At 31.8% G+C, this 14,745-nt stretch overlaps 1 protein-coding gene across 1 annotated transcript in view; it reads right to left on the bottom strand.

The window, feature by feature from the left end:
* Positions 1-4,600: 4,600 nt before the first annotated feature.
* Positions 4,601-14,745, bottom strand: part of LOC116771145 (uncharacterized) — a 209,069-nt gene continuing 198,924 nt past the window's right edge. Inside the window, exons 3-8 of the mRNA XM_032662885.2 lie at positions 8,851-9,229; positions 8,027-8,184; positions 7,335-7,939; positions 5,756-7,265; positions 5,570-5,681; positions 4,601-5,481 (exon numbers count right to left, since the gene is read on the bottom strand). Coding sequence (XP_032518776.2) covers positions 5,355-5,481; positions 5,570-5,681; positions 5,756-7,265; positions 7,335-7,939; positions 8,027-8,184; positions 8,851-9,229 — 2,891 coding nt within the window. The 3' untranslated portion in view covers positions 4,601-5,354. The remainder of the gene's footprint in view (positions 5,482-5,569; positions 5,682-5,755; positions 7,266-7,334; positions 7,940-8,026; positions 8,185-8,850; positions 9,230-14,745) is intronic.

The raw sequence follows: 14,745 nt of genomic DNA on the forward strand, positions 1-14,745 counted from the left end.
TTCAATTTAATATTGTTATTTTGTTTAATTTCATTGACCTGCAAATTAAAAACAAAAGAAGCTATCGTGGTGTAGACCTAAGAAGATATTTAGGTATATATATGTATGCCTAAATATCTCTGCATTATATAATGCATGTATTTCAACTTTTATTATAAATCTTTACATCATGTTTATCATGGTCCGGAGAGCGGTATAGTAGTGTAATCTTGAAAGTCGTTTATTGGAAGTGCCTCCACAAGTTTAATACTTTCATGGCGACCCTGTCTATCGAGGCTGAACTGCGCCAAATAGAGATCGAGTAATATTCAGTGAACTAATAATCTAACCCCGTTACATTAGTGAAATGATCGGTTTGTTAACAGCGTGTCCCTTCTCAAATAGTATTCCTTCACTATAGAACTCAATCTCAAGCAAACGAGTATTAATATATATTGAAAGCGAATTTTTAGTTAGTCATCTCCCAGTTGATCTAAAATATGTGAGGTAGTAGTTTTCGAAACCAGAAACCTACCTTAAAACCCACTGGTTGTTGACTGTGCTGAAGTGAGTGACCGGGTTGAAACTTAATTTGCAACTGTGGATGGATGGATTAAATACTTATTGAAGTAAGAATACCAGCGACAATAAATAATCAGCTACTTCTCTTCTCCTTTTTGAGTATAAAATAATAGCGCAATGTAATTCAGAAAAAAGTTAAGTCTCACAGAGCAACTGCTTCTTCCACTTTTATTGAAGACTTAAAATATTCGTTGAGTCGCCGCAATCTATACGAGTTGTTGGAAGTAATTTTTTTTTAATAATTTTTAAATATATATCGATATTGAGATATACTATCTGATCAAGTCGAAATTATTGTTCAACATATTTATTTCATGTATATAAATTCTTTTTAAAGCATTCAAAACAAATAAAACCTTGAATTATAAAGTCTGTCAAAAAATCCCTTTTAAATATTGTGGTAGTGGATTATCCGTCCGTCCGTCCGTCCCCTATCCACCACACTCGGACTCCGGCGCCCGCAGGAATTCTCGAATAATTTGACATTTGGTAAAAATGAATTTTAATGCCTAGCGACCGAAAGGGACGTCAGGGCCCCGAGGTGTCTTTACCCCATGTTTAATATAGACGTTATATTTATTCACACCCTCATGTTGGCATATTGAGTTATTTGTTTCACCATGTCTTGTGTTTTATTTGTTTCTTATTACTTTTATTTTATATATCCATAGTTGTAAATAGACGCAACGCGTTTGTTAAACGTTCGATCTGGCTAGTTTTATTCCCCGTCTATAAATCAATGCAGCTACATACATCGCATAATGATATCGATCGTTACAAATCTACCCAAATGGCGGATGGTAAATGCGATGGGGTGGCCGATGTCCGGGTTCGTTTTGAATTGCTGATTGCCTTTAAATAAGGTGCCTTTCGGGACTTGTTGCTTAGGGAAATAAAATCGGCTCGCTTTTAATGGAAAATGTTGACTTTCCAATGAATAATAAACTTCTCTAGGTAAAAAAACTTTTTTAATTTAGAAAGTGACTGCAATATTGAAATATTTTCAGAAACAAACCACGCACACATCTACATAAGGACATATAACATAGTGTGTATTGTATAGTGATTATAAATGACATAATAAACCATGTTACTTCAGGTTTTGTCGCACTAATTCTCTGTCCTTGTATCTATAAAATTTAATGATAGTCCTTAATTAAATTATTATTTTTAACTTAGCAAATATATCAATAAATTTTTAGTAGTTATTAACTTTAAAACTTTCATTCCAATACCGTATTCAAAAATTTTAATTGAAAATCAATCTCTGCCAATTAGTAGCAGAGATAGCTAAACGTACAGCGCTGCCCGATATTTAAACAATAACCTCACTATGTATTTTATTTTCAATTAGTTTGCCAGTTTTGATAAACATTTGGAGATAACAATAATATAAGAGAATAGTTATTTGTCAGTATATCAAATTTGAAATCTGATGAAGTCTTTGTGTGGTTAGGTCGATTTTGGTCTCATTATTAAAATGAAGACGCCATAAGGAAACGTGTGCGACGTTTTGACTGATGTAATTTCAACGAATACTATTAATTAATTATGTATCTTGGAGTTCGCGCTAATGATTCTTATTAAGATAGTACGACATACGTGAATGTGATTTGTTTGTTCGTATTATAATTCATATTTATTTAATGAAGTCCGTTATCTTTCACAGCGGTTTATGTCGTTGTATTTTAATATTAACGTTTTTTAATCTCACTTCAGAAATTTAATGTTAAATTTTTTTTAAGACGGCTTTTAGGTTGTGGTCATAATTTTATATGAGTGATAAAGTTAAAGGCTTTTCTTATTTAATTTTTTAATGCAAAACCGTCACGCAAGTAATTTCCATAGTTATGGTATTGAAGACGCTGGTTCAGACTCCCGTGCACTGTCTTCAACCTGTCAGAAACTTATTAAGGAATAGCTAAAAAAAATTATTTCGCGCTAAAAAAAATTAAAAAACGTTCGTTTTCCAATGATAACACATGAGAGAGTCTGTTACTAATTTTGTGTTGTAAGGACAATTTTACTGTTAAGTCTGAGGAGCTGGACTAGATAAGTTATATGCTGAATACCTGGTTTTAAGATTTCATACAATCTGATGTACACGTGAGGAGCTTACGCTAATTTAAGGGTACCGCCAACATGACTTTCGTTGTTTCCGTAATTACTTTAAAAGATACATTATAAATTATGTACTCAATTCTTTTTTCTTTTCGGGGAACTTGTAATTTTTTTAATAAATTTATTCATCATAATTTACTGACAACATATTGAAATTATTAAATTCACCGTAAAAATACTTTGTTTGCTCTATATTCTATTAAAACTAGTCCAATATAGTTTTCGTTGTTATACACAAAGAAAATTACTTTGAAAGTATACATTTTACTTGTGTTTTATTTTTTAAGTGGTCTAAAGCGAAACAATGCCGATAAAGCATTCTACATTTGGTTGAAGAAAAAACACTAAAATTTCATACAAGGACAATTCCATTTTTTGTTGGCAATGTTTTTTTAAACAAAGCAAAGTTCAATTGTTATGTTAAAATTATGCAAATACTCCGTAACACTCGTGTGTTATAATGCTTACATCATGAACCCAAAATAGGGAATAAATGCATGTGTTTGGGAGTAAAGTTGAAACAAACTTTCAAGTATATCTTTCGTATACTGTTATGGAAACGAAAACAGGTCATTAAAAAAGATTATTACAAATTGAATCAACGCATTGACACATATATTACCTACATCGATTTTCAGGCTTGTAATTATTTACGAAAACATTTATTAAATCGGCAACCACAAAAACAACGAAGTCGATACTTTAATTATAATAAATACAAATAAAGTATTACTTTTAAATAATGGTTATAATTTGCTGAAAGACGATGAACTAAGTTCCTTGAAATACTTTAATAAGATCACCAGCCAAGCTATAAACGTCCAAAATTTTTTCAGCCGTCTAAAATTAAATGTGTTGTAATTTTTTTTATATTTTCTTCATATAATCTTTGTGTTACAACTTAAGGATGCTAGTGTTGTAGAACCGTCACAAAAAAAAAGTAAATCTTTTATCACTGCCGCGAAACTCCCATTAGTTAGATCGATGTGGTGTCATTGCACACTTATATTTTTATTGCTCTTGTGAAATAGTAAATGTAACAATAAGAAAACATAACATATCAAAAGCGATAATATTTTCCATTGATGTTTACTCATTCAATATTGCCTTGTATATGTTACGTAAAATATAAGTTGAAAATTAAAGTAATAAAATAGATAAAGTTAAGATTATAAAAAATTTTGCTGTTTCAAGAAAGTTTGTTCATAAACAAGGATAGAACTAATAATTAAACCTTTTAATGAAGTTCCATGATGTCGGTAATTTTTTTCCGAAGTAATAACTTGAACTTCTCCAGATGACGCCATATTCAACTATACAGGTAGCGACGGTAGTTGAGCAGAATACAACAGCTCGTCTAACAAAGACGAAACCGAAACACTTCTGTTAAAACCAAATAATTGTTGATAGAAGTTACTAAGCAACTGAGGATAATAAACACACGTGACCTGACCAAAATCATTAGCTTCTTCCTCAAAAGTAGTTCATGCCTAATACTTTATCTGTGTAAAGTACTCTTAATGTAATTGTTTAAAACTGATCAGTTCGACAATCATACACACAATTCTAATAAAATCTTCTCGCTCAGAATTTTCATTAACTAAATACGTATTCATAACTTACACATATGTACATGTCGCAATATAAGTTCATATGGTGCAGATGATAATCAGGTCAACCGGAAACCGGCACAATATAGATATTATATGTACTGTGAAAAGCAGCTTTAATTAGGAAACCTCTTGACGTGCGTGTAATTAATAATATATATGAAACAATCAGATTTTTCAACAATTACAAAATATTTTTTTTGAATGCAATAAAATTATTTTCACATAAAGGTAAAATTAAGTTAAGGGGTATAAATAATAAAAGCTTTACCAATAACTATAATGTTTATTCATATGTAGGTATATAAAGGTAACTTGAGGATACTCTGTACGGATGGGTACATGCTAGCGAAACAACTACTGGTATGTAGGTACACGATAAACTTGACACTTTATTAGCGGGCATGACATTTACAATATATGTAACTCTTCACAGATTTTAATGATTTCAGCGTGTATGTGCAAAGAGCATTCCTAAAACGATTATATTTCTTTTAATCCGCATCAACATATCGTCAGATAGATTACATTCCGTTATATTCGCACAAAACACAAACAAAAATTAAATTTAGGTTTTAAGAACAAATTTAAGTGTTTTAATGTAAAGTTTTGAAATTAAAAAGGAGCTTGATTTTAGGGTACTTTACAGGGAAAATGTAGGATTTTATGTAAATAGATATATTATTAATTAATAATTGAAAATTGAGTAAAAGTAACAAGAGTTTATCTTCGGAAGATTGTGCAGACAAGTACACTACAAGAAGATGGTTTAACATTAAACATAAAATAAATATGATGACTAGAAAAAAATATCAAAATGCAAAGTCAGTCTTATGCGTCACAAAATTAATTATAGTTTGGAGATCAATTTATTATCAGAATCTAACTTAGTAACACAAACATTAAAACTTTTCATCCTAACAAAAAATTCAAAGTTGCCTCAATTACATCACCGATTCATCCAACCTTACGCAATTCAATGAGAGGTGTACATAATGTAACCTGCATTAATTGTACAAAGTTCTGTTTGAAGTTTTTAATTTCTATAAAACGTAATACATTTCATGGCAGATTCGTATAGTTATTTAAGTCTTTTCCATTTTTATACATCGATGTTAATATTGGATCCAAATTATGGTATTCCTTTCCAGATCGGGGCCGCAACGTATTCGTTGGTTGTCGATTTATTCTGAAAATTTTATAGTATATAAGAATCTATTTCTTTAGTAAAAAAGTCATTCATTAACTAACAGAACTAATTCAAAAGAAATACTCGCCTCATACCACTAGGATTATCAGACGATGAATGTGAAGAAGTCAATGATAACGTTTCAATATAATCCGACATGTCGGATGTGCCACTCGAAGTACTATGAGTATCTAAAACGCCTAAAATGAATATGACTCAAAATTAAGTGGGAATTAAATTTTACAAATAGTTATAAATGTATATGAAAATTAACCTTTGAACTGTTTCGGAGGTAAAATAGGAACTTCGGCCTCCGCAGAAGATGACTTGCCAGATGCATTATTTTTATGAATTTGCATGGGCTGGTCTCTCAAAGGATCTGAGGACTTTGATTTTCTTGGCAGTGATGAATGTATGGATCCTGATAAGTTACCTCGCAATCTTTTTTGAACTATGTAATGATAACGTGAATGCATTGACGTTAAAGGCATTTCAAATTCTTGAAATTCGCCACCATGTTTCAGTGAACAACTCGAAACTCCTGAATCATTCGAACTTGATGAATCTCTATTTCCACCTTTGCAAGGTACGCTGGAAGATCGCTTTATAGCAGCATTATCCATATGCTTGTTACGTAAGTGAGGCATTTCTTTGGAGGGACTTTCTTCAGAAGTTTTATTATCAGACCCCGATGATTTACAACACTCATAACATTCTCGGTCTTTATCACAATTCATGGAAAGGCGATTTTCTAATACCAGATTCCTTAAAGTTTCCAACGAGGATGATGTTGCATGGCTTCCTATACTACTATCAAATTCTTTTAAATCTTCAAGGAGTCTAGCTGAATCTACGGAACAAGATCGCTTTTGAATAGTTTCTTTACTTACTTCATTACCAACATCATAGCTTTTATTTCTATTCAATGTTGGTATGCTAAAGGATTTTTCTATTTCAGTACGATTCAATTTTATAATCGGATGCCGTAAACTTTGTGACCAGTTGGGGTTTGGAGACATGGGCGTGTACCCAGGATTGTTTCCTAGAGTTTTTTTCACCATTATGCTGGTGACTTCACTTGGTGGTTCCATAAGTAAATATTCGTCACTTTTATTTTTGTTTTCATGTGTGATTGACTTACAGTGACCACATTTTAAACATAACCGAGGTTTGATAGGTAGTGCAGTTCCAGTTAAGTCCAAATTAGAACTTAAAGCATCTAATTCGCTCTGAGTAACCCCAGCCTTTTTCAATAAGTCTTTAGCATTCTCATAATATTCCAAAGACAGAGCAAACTCAAGATTCTCATAGTTTGCATATGGACCTTCAAAATCTTTATCTTCCTTTGGCTCCAAATTTTGATAATTAGTGGAAATTGGTTCATTCGATCCATCTGAATTATTCTCCTGCTGCGTCGCACTGATTCGCCTATTCATTTTTCTTGAAATGTCTACAGTTGCATAAATAGCAGTATCGTTGATTTGATTGCTAATTAATAATACATTATCATTGTTTTCTTCTTTTGTACTTTTTCTGCAGTAAGGAAGACTAATCAAATTATTAGCCCAATTAGTGACTTTTTGACATGGACAGTCAGCTGATGGTAGATTTTCATCACTTTCTACAATAAGAGGCTTCTTTTTAGAACCAAATTTAAGAATACATCCACAGTTTTTCTTAAGTACCAACGAGTCTGGTGAAGAAGTTTTAGTAACTCGAAATAGATCGTCAGCTAAAGCTTTCTTTATTCTTTTTGGAGTATCATAATATTCCGAATTTTCAAACTGAAAAAAGGTTTAAAGTTTTTACAATATGTATACTGAGTATAATACAAAAAAAGTCTTATACCATACCTCACTATCTTTGGCGTATGACATCTTTGGGACATCATAGTTTTCATATGGACCTACTTTTGGATTTGTGTTGGGATTCGTTTCTTTAGTTGATAACGGAACACATGTATTTTGTGCTTTTTGCTCCAAGTGTTGAGGTTTTGGTGGTCTTTTTGGTGGTTGATCTTTACAATCACAAGAACTTTGAAGATTTTTCGTCAAGTTTGTAGTTGAGTATTCGCTACTATTAGAGGATTTCTCTGAACCACTTTCGTGTAAGGCTTCCATCGTCCATGCGGGATTGAAATTTGCTTCTGGTCTTAACGTTACCGTAGAACACCTGGACACAGCTCCAAGTTTTGTTAAACAATTACTGCATCGTTCTAGAGTTATGTGATCAGCTCCACTCCACGGTGGTTTAGCACTCATATCCGTGTCGGGTCTATTCTCGCAATTTTCGAATTCTCGCTTTTCTGAAGAAGGCCAGAATGCTGAAGTTTCACTGCAATCTTCACCAAAATAATTTTCTTCATACAGAGCACTTCCACCATCTTGTAATGAATGCTCCAGAGTATTAAAGTCGGATAATCTTGTGCTGGGACGTGACTTTGAGTCTCGATCTTGTCCTGTGTAAAATAAGATTAATATTATATATTCCAATTAAGGTTACATAGTTCCTTCGAAAAGAGTAAAATTTATATAACTTCCGTTACCTCTTGGTGTTCGAGGTGTAATATTTCGTTGAGCTGCCTGATCGAAAGCATCTGTGATGTCTTGGGCTTGGTCTGTAATTAACATATGAAGTCCTTCACCTTTACCACAGTGCGAACCACCTTCGAAACAAAATCTTCCTTCCACCACGCCATACCGCCTAAAAGAAAAATATGAAATATTACAATAATGGATACAGTAATTATTGTCAAAGATATTTTTAACAATACAGTTTTTACTTTAAATGTCTATTAATTAATAAGACAGGAAACTCGATATATTTATAAATGATTTTAAAACAAAATTGCACTTATCAAGCAAAACTCTCTTGAATTAACAAGCTACCGAAAACGTAAGTAGTAAAATTCTATTATTCCTTTCTAATTTCTAAGGTAAATCAGATAGAAACAGTCCATATCACTAACAATTATAGGTTACTGATGTTCATTTTGAAGATTCTAGTAATTTGGCAACCAAACTTGGTAAGATGGCATGTCGACAAAATGGAGGATTGTGGCAAACGAAATGGTTGCAACATCGGAAGTACACGCCATTAACTTCTGGCGGCCAGACAAACTACATAAACCAACAGTTATAGTATTTATGTACTGGCTATGAAATGATAGAGTTTATTGCCCATGTTTATATATGTCGACTGCATTTCTATTCAGTTGAAGTCCGTTTTATCGTCCTTTTTATTTTTATTTCCTTCAATTCAAAGTGTATCTTAAATATTTGATAGACTGATATCGTGTTTTAATAATTTAAATAAAGGAGTTTTATCAGTGTTATTCTTTAAATGTTAATAAATTATTTTTATACTTACCTTAAATGTGCCAGCTCCCATAAACCTAAAATTCTCGGTGGAACGCCGCTTGTTAAAGCAAACTTTCTTCCTTGAAGATGTAATCTCGCAGGCCCAGCCAGTAACTTTTTTGATCCACCTCCTCCGATTATTACCAAAAATTCCTTAGAAGAACCAAGTTGCCCGCCAACTTTTACTTGCCAAGAAATCAATCTTTCTCGCGTTTCAAATGCTAATACTACTATCACATCTTGGCAAATTATTGCAATAGTATTTGATTCCTTGTCCAGTGTAAACCCCGATTCAAATCCGAGAAAGTGTTGGAGTGAGAGTGATGCCTTTGTTTGTCCTTTTTTGAATCGGTCCTTAGGGTCTCGATATAACTGCAAATGCAAACAATCTGAAACAAAGAAAAACAAAATATTTTTTATTAATAAGTACTAATTATTAATCTAAATGCTAAAATATACATAATTAACACAAGAAAATTCTATCTTAGTATTTGTGATAGTTATTACTTTTTTCTTAAAAGCAAGGCAAGTATATTCCGTGAAACACAACTCTTGGAAACGATAATTAACGTCGGGTAGAGAAGGGCTTAACATGCGCGCCAATTACAGGAGGCGGTCAGAATAGTTCAATTAGCAAGGGTTTCTTTGAATCAAACCGAATTAGGGCTTAGTGAACCACAATATTGGATGTCACTAATGGACAATGGGATATTTTCAATGAAAAAATACGTTTTAGATAGACATTGCAGTTATTTAATTCTGCTGTGTTTATTGAATAAAAACGATTAAATATTTTCTGTCAAGTATACTAAAAATAATGAGAGACTTATTGAAAAGAAATATAGATATATGTACATATGACTAACTTAGACATGTATCCTTTAAAGTAACAATTTTGATTTTACAATAGTTTACTAATATAGATGAGTATAGTTTAATAAGTTTATTTTGGAGGATGTATAAAACGTGTTCATTGGGCCCGCGTGGGTTTACAAAACGTCGTAAACCGAGTAAAAACATGGGACTGCTTTTATCCGCTTTTTGGCAATATCGGTAAATCTTTCCGATTTATTTCTGGCCGTTTCGTAAAGTTGGTGTTAAGTTATTGTAATAACTTTGTGTTTTAAGTTTTTTGATGAATATATTTTCAGTATTGTTTAGAATTTATAATATGAATTGGCATAAATGTTCTGTAATAATTTCTTTATCACTTTCATCAATTAAATTAATCTTAGTCAGGAGTGATCCAGTCAGGTCAGGTTAGCCAGGTTAAACTTGAAAAAATTAAAAGATAAACTTCTATTTCACAGTTTATTCAGCTATTACTAACTGTAATCCTCTTTGTTCTTAGGGGACCAGAACATAAAAAAATCTGATCTCATAAGAGTAGGACTCAACCGGCTTATTAATTAAACTCAGCAACTCTCGTAATTGCCGTTGAAAGTTCTTCTAATTACTTTTAAAAACGAGAACGGGTAATTTTATCTACATTTTTAAAAGCACTCAAATTTTCTCATTTAGTTTTTTTTATTTAGATTTGAAAGGAAATTCATATTCAGGTAATTCTTTTCTAATTAATAGGGTAGCTTTATTTCATTTTTATATATAAACAATTTGCTATAACGTTAGAAATACTGATGTATTATATAATTTTTGCTGAGATTTGGGTTATTAAATTATTAGTTTAAATTTATTAGACTATTTTTATTTTTAAGTATTCTTTATTTTACATCAATAACGTTTATAAGGAAAAAGATAGAAATTAAAAAGGGTCACTGACCGCAAATATTCTATTCCCAGGCAATCGTGGGACATAGGATATAAAATAAATACTTGTGGAACAAAATGCGATGGTTTTGTTCAACCTATTCATATTTTAACAATTTAAATGAGCAATAAATAAATAGTCTCTTTATTTAAACATGAACACTGGTCTGATAATGAAAACAATAAACCTCTATTTATGTCAAGGGTTTCAATCTTGGCCGAAGTAAATATGGTTCGTATTTCTTTTTAGGTTTTTAAATTTTGGTTTTATGTTTTCTACTGAATTATTAGATACAATAAGATATATTCTTCTCTTTGCCACTAAAAAGTTTGTAGTTAATTAGTTTCTTTCTATAGCTACACATGAAGAGGTTGAGCCGCGAGGAGATCACCTAAATAATTATTACCAGGAGCTTTTGTTTTGTTCAACAACCTCACTTCAGTTATGTACTTCCCAATGTTGCGTTTCCTTTGAGAAGAAACTTCTCAGAATTCCATGGATTCACGATGCGGTTATCGGGTCTATTATGCAAATATACAAAAATTATTACTCCGTAATTATTTTACTAAAAGTTACTATGATAAAGAGTTGTATGTGTATTGAGGTGTATATGTCATCGTTAAGTCCTTTAAAGTTAATGTCACAGTATGAGATTAAAGTTATTCTTAAAGCGTCTAAAGTCTAATCGCATATCCGGTACAATCACGATCACAATCACAATCTCGAGTTCCCGTTTCCTCGATCCGACAATTCGCCAACTTGTTTCCATTAGGCAACACCCCGTTTTTCCTTCGAGACTTCACCCGATGAGTCGGCTTTGCCAAACTTCTGCGAATACATTAGCTTTGAAAAGCGACAAAACTGATAAATTCGACTTGACGTTCCCTAACTTTCTAACTTCTGCTTCTATTCCATTAATAATATCCCAGTCCATTACGTAACCGATATTGAATTCTCGCACACTATAGATACCAAAGCATCGTTGAATGTCGTTCTGAAATATGCATCGCAAATTCTAAATTGTAACAAACTTTGTAAACATAAATGGTAGTGGAATCCGTTAGCTCTTTGACACCTTACACTGAAAAGGATTACCTCCCTGTAATTGTAAACAGAATAAAATTAAATGGAACAGAGATACATTGTTTGGTATCCAGGTAACCAACCCGATCACACGTTCGGCTTTATCTGAATAAACATTGAGCATTAGAAGAAATAAAACGAGCTTCGGCATCAAAGAGCGGTATCGAAATTGAGATTGATGATACATTTACAATGTTTGAACCTACATTAGGCTAGGAAATAAAAAGGGAGCAAAACCGAGCGTCATGGCGACTTGAGAAACGAAATTGATATAGATGATCTAAATAAATACGTCACAGAGTTATTAGTTTTATATCTTACAATGTTTTTATGAATATTATAAATGATGAATACTGATTTTAATGAAAAAAATAAATGACAGATTGTTCCGATGACGTCAAAGGAAACAATACTCTGAATGATAAGAGTCATTCGTCGTCGGCTTGTCGTAATTTGTCTTCTATCTTTCATTGGTGCGAATTTGTTGAACTTTGTACTTTTGTTATTAAGGTCTTTGACTAATGTTCGGAAGTGTCATTTTATATTAACAAATGTTCCGTTTGTATTCAAAATTTGGATGTCTTACAACTTCCTTTTGATTTTATATTCGCTTTAAATCAAAACTTTTGATTGTTTATGTAACGAAATATTAAATTTTCCGGCTTCCTCTAATAACAAAATATCTATGATATCACAGAAATCGCTTTCAAAAGACGATGATATGTGAACATTATTCTGTAAGCAGATGCAGGACTATAATTTACGATATTTAGGAAAATCAAAACCGTAACGATAACGGCAAAGCATTAGTTCATGCATAATTAAATGCCCTCATATTTCCATCCAGCGGGTTAAATCATTACCAATTGGCTAATGAATACGCCAAATAGATCGTTCGTTGATTAGAGCTGTTTGTTTTCTATCAATACATTATCCAGCTGTCTGTGGGCGTGTTGTCTTTTAGATTGTATTAAAATTTTATCAGCTGGTTGAAGAACACTTTTCATCTACTGATACTGTCTCACTAAATATCACTGTAATTAATTTTTCTTTTCTTTTCTTTTTACAACAACTTTTTTAACGTGCAACATAGTTAGTAAATGTCACAATAAAATTATATATATCTAATACATATATATATATTAAAACCAGCTTCTATATAATCTTAAACCTACATACGTGCAATTTTATTGTGACATTTAATTTCGTTGACATGCAAAATTCTGTGACTAAAAACAAAATTGTATATTGTGGACTATATTAATAACCTATTTAATATTTGTGAACTATAGAATAGTGATCATTTGTTACACTCATATACAGCTGTTTTCGGCACACTGAAATACTAAATTTCTGTTTTGTATATAAGGTCCATTATAGAACGTTACATTTTATTTAGGCCAATTCATATTATACCGATGCCAAAGAAATCAATGTAATGATTTTTAACTCGTGAACATTCTGTTGTTAAATATGTAAAGTCACTAACGATTCTTAATAATAAGTGTTACGTAAACTCGCTGTTTATTAAAATACATTTATACCAGTTGTTTGGCTAAAATATTTGATATTAATTTTTTGTACTAATAAACAATTATATATTGATTTTAAGCTGTTATTAAAATTAATAACAAAGAAATATATAAAAAGGCGGAAAAATAATTCAGAGAACATATGAAAAGCACTGGAATTGGTTTTATACACTATTTTAAATAATAAATTACGGTTCACTTAACTTAATTTTATTTTATTGCGATAAATTATTTGTGCTCAATATTATCAGAATACCTATTGGATTTAATATGGAGAGTAAATAATGACAGTAATTGAAATATACGTTGCTATTGCACTGGGTTATTGACGGCCAGTTTGTTTAACGACGCTGGCTCGTGCCTTGTCCTCGGATCATAATTTATAGCTACCGAGACTCACAGACTGTGAGCCTAGCAGCCTTGAGGACCTCTATATACCTTACTATTAATACCATAAATTTGAACGAGTATTAGATACATTTACTATAACACAATATTATGTGCATTATGACACAGTACATATTGTAAACTGTACATATAGTAAGATTCATTTTATGGATTGTATGAATGAGAATGCATCAGATCCTCACCTTTCTTTACTTTTTAGCCCTCAGCTGTTCGTTGTTTCAGACATACTGTGTTCTGTATTCGATTTCATTATGAATATGATTAGTTTAATAAGAACCGCAAACTTTCTCTTTAATCATTTTTGTGACTGTTTTATGTAACGACTGCTTATATGATACAAAGATTTTTTTCTGTTTTTATTCTCCACCCACTCTTAGAGTATCTCTTTTTAACTTTGCATCTTAATATGAAACTGACCTACTTACCAGACTCCGCAACTCTAGAAACCCCTCGCTGACTTTTTAGAATCCTTTACATGCAACGTCGTAATGAAATTCTTCAACGGTCTCATTTATCATACCTAACATACAATTTAACCAAATAGAAAAGTATTAGATTTAATAAAAAATATGTGATTATATTTAATAACTTAGAAACATAATCTACGAGAAAAGATTCTAAAGAACTCTACTATATATATATCAATGACACATGGATTGACGATATCTTATGATCATAGTAAGCGATGTCTTCAAAGGGTTTATTACATTTCCCATGTAAGCATTTGCTTACAAATCGATGTATCGCAGACAACATCTTTAAGCAGGCGGGAAGCTGACTGCGCGCCGCCAAACTGAGATAAATGATACAACACTACTTCACGAACCTTGATCTTTGGATGCGGCCAACACACTATACATAAAAATATATTACGTGGATTGTTGACGTCATGTTTGTATGGTCCATTTATCAGAAGATTTATAAAATTGTTAAGTAACAAAAATTCAGAACAAACAGATGTATCCCTAAATCAGTTTAAAATTATAAAACAAAAAATATGAGTAAATATTGTAAGAGGATGAATGTGCATTTAATTCGCAGAACTAGCGACTATAACAATAAAGGGAAAATATTTTATGTCAGGGTTGTGATGACGAACTAGTCTCGGAATAAG

Source organism: Danaus plexippus, chromosome 17 (assembly GCF_018135715.1).
Source record: "Danaus plexippus chromosome 17, MEX_DaPlex, whole genome shotgun sequence".
Taxonomy (NCBI): Eukaryota; Metazoa; Arthropoda; class Insecta; order Lepidoptera; family Nymphalidae; genus Danaus; species Danaus plexippus.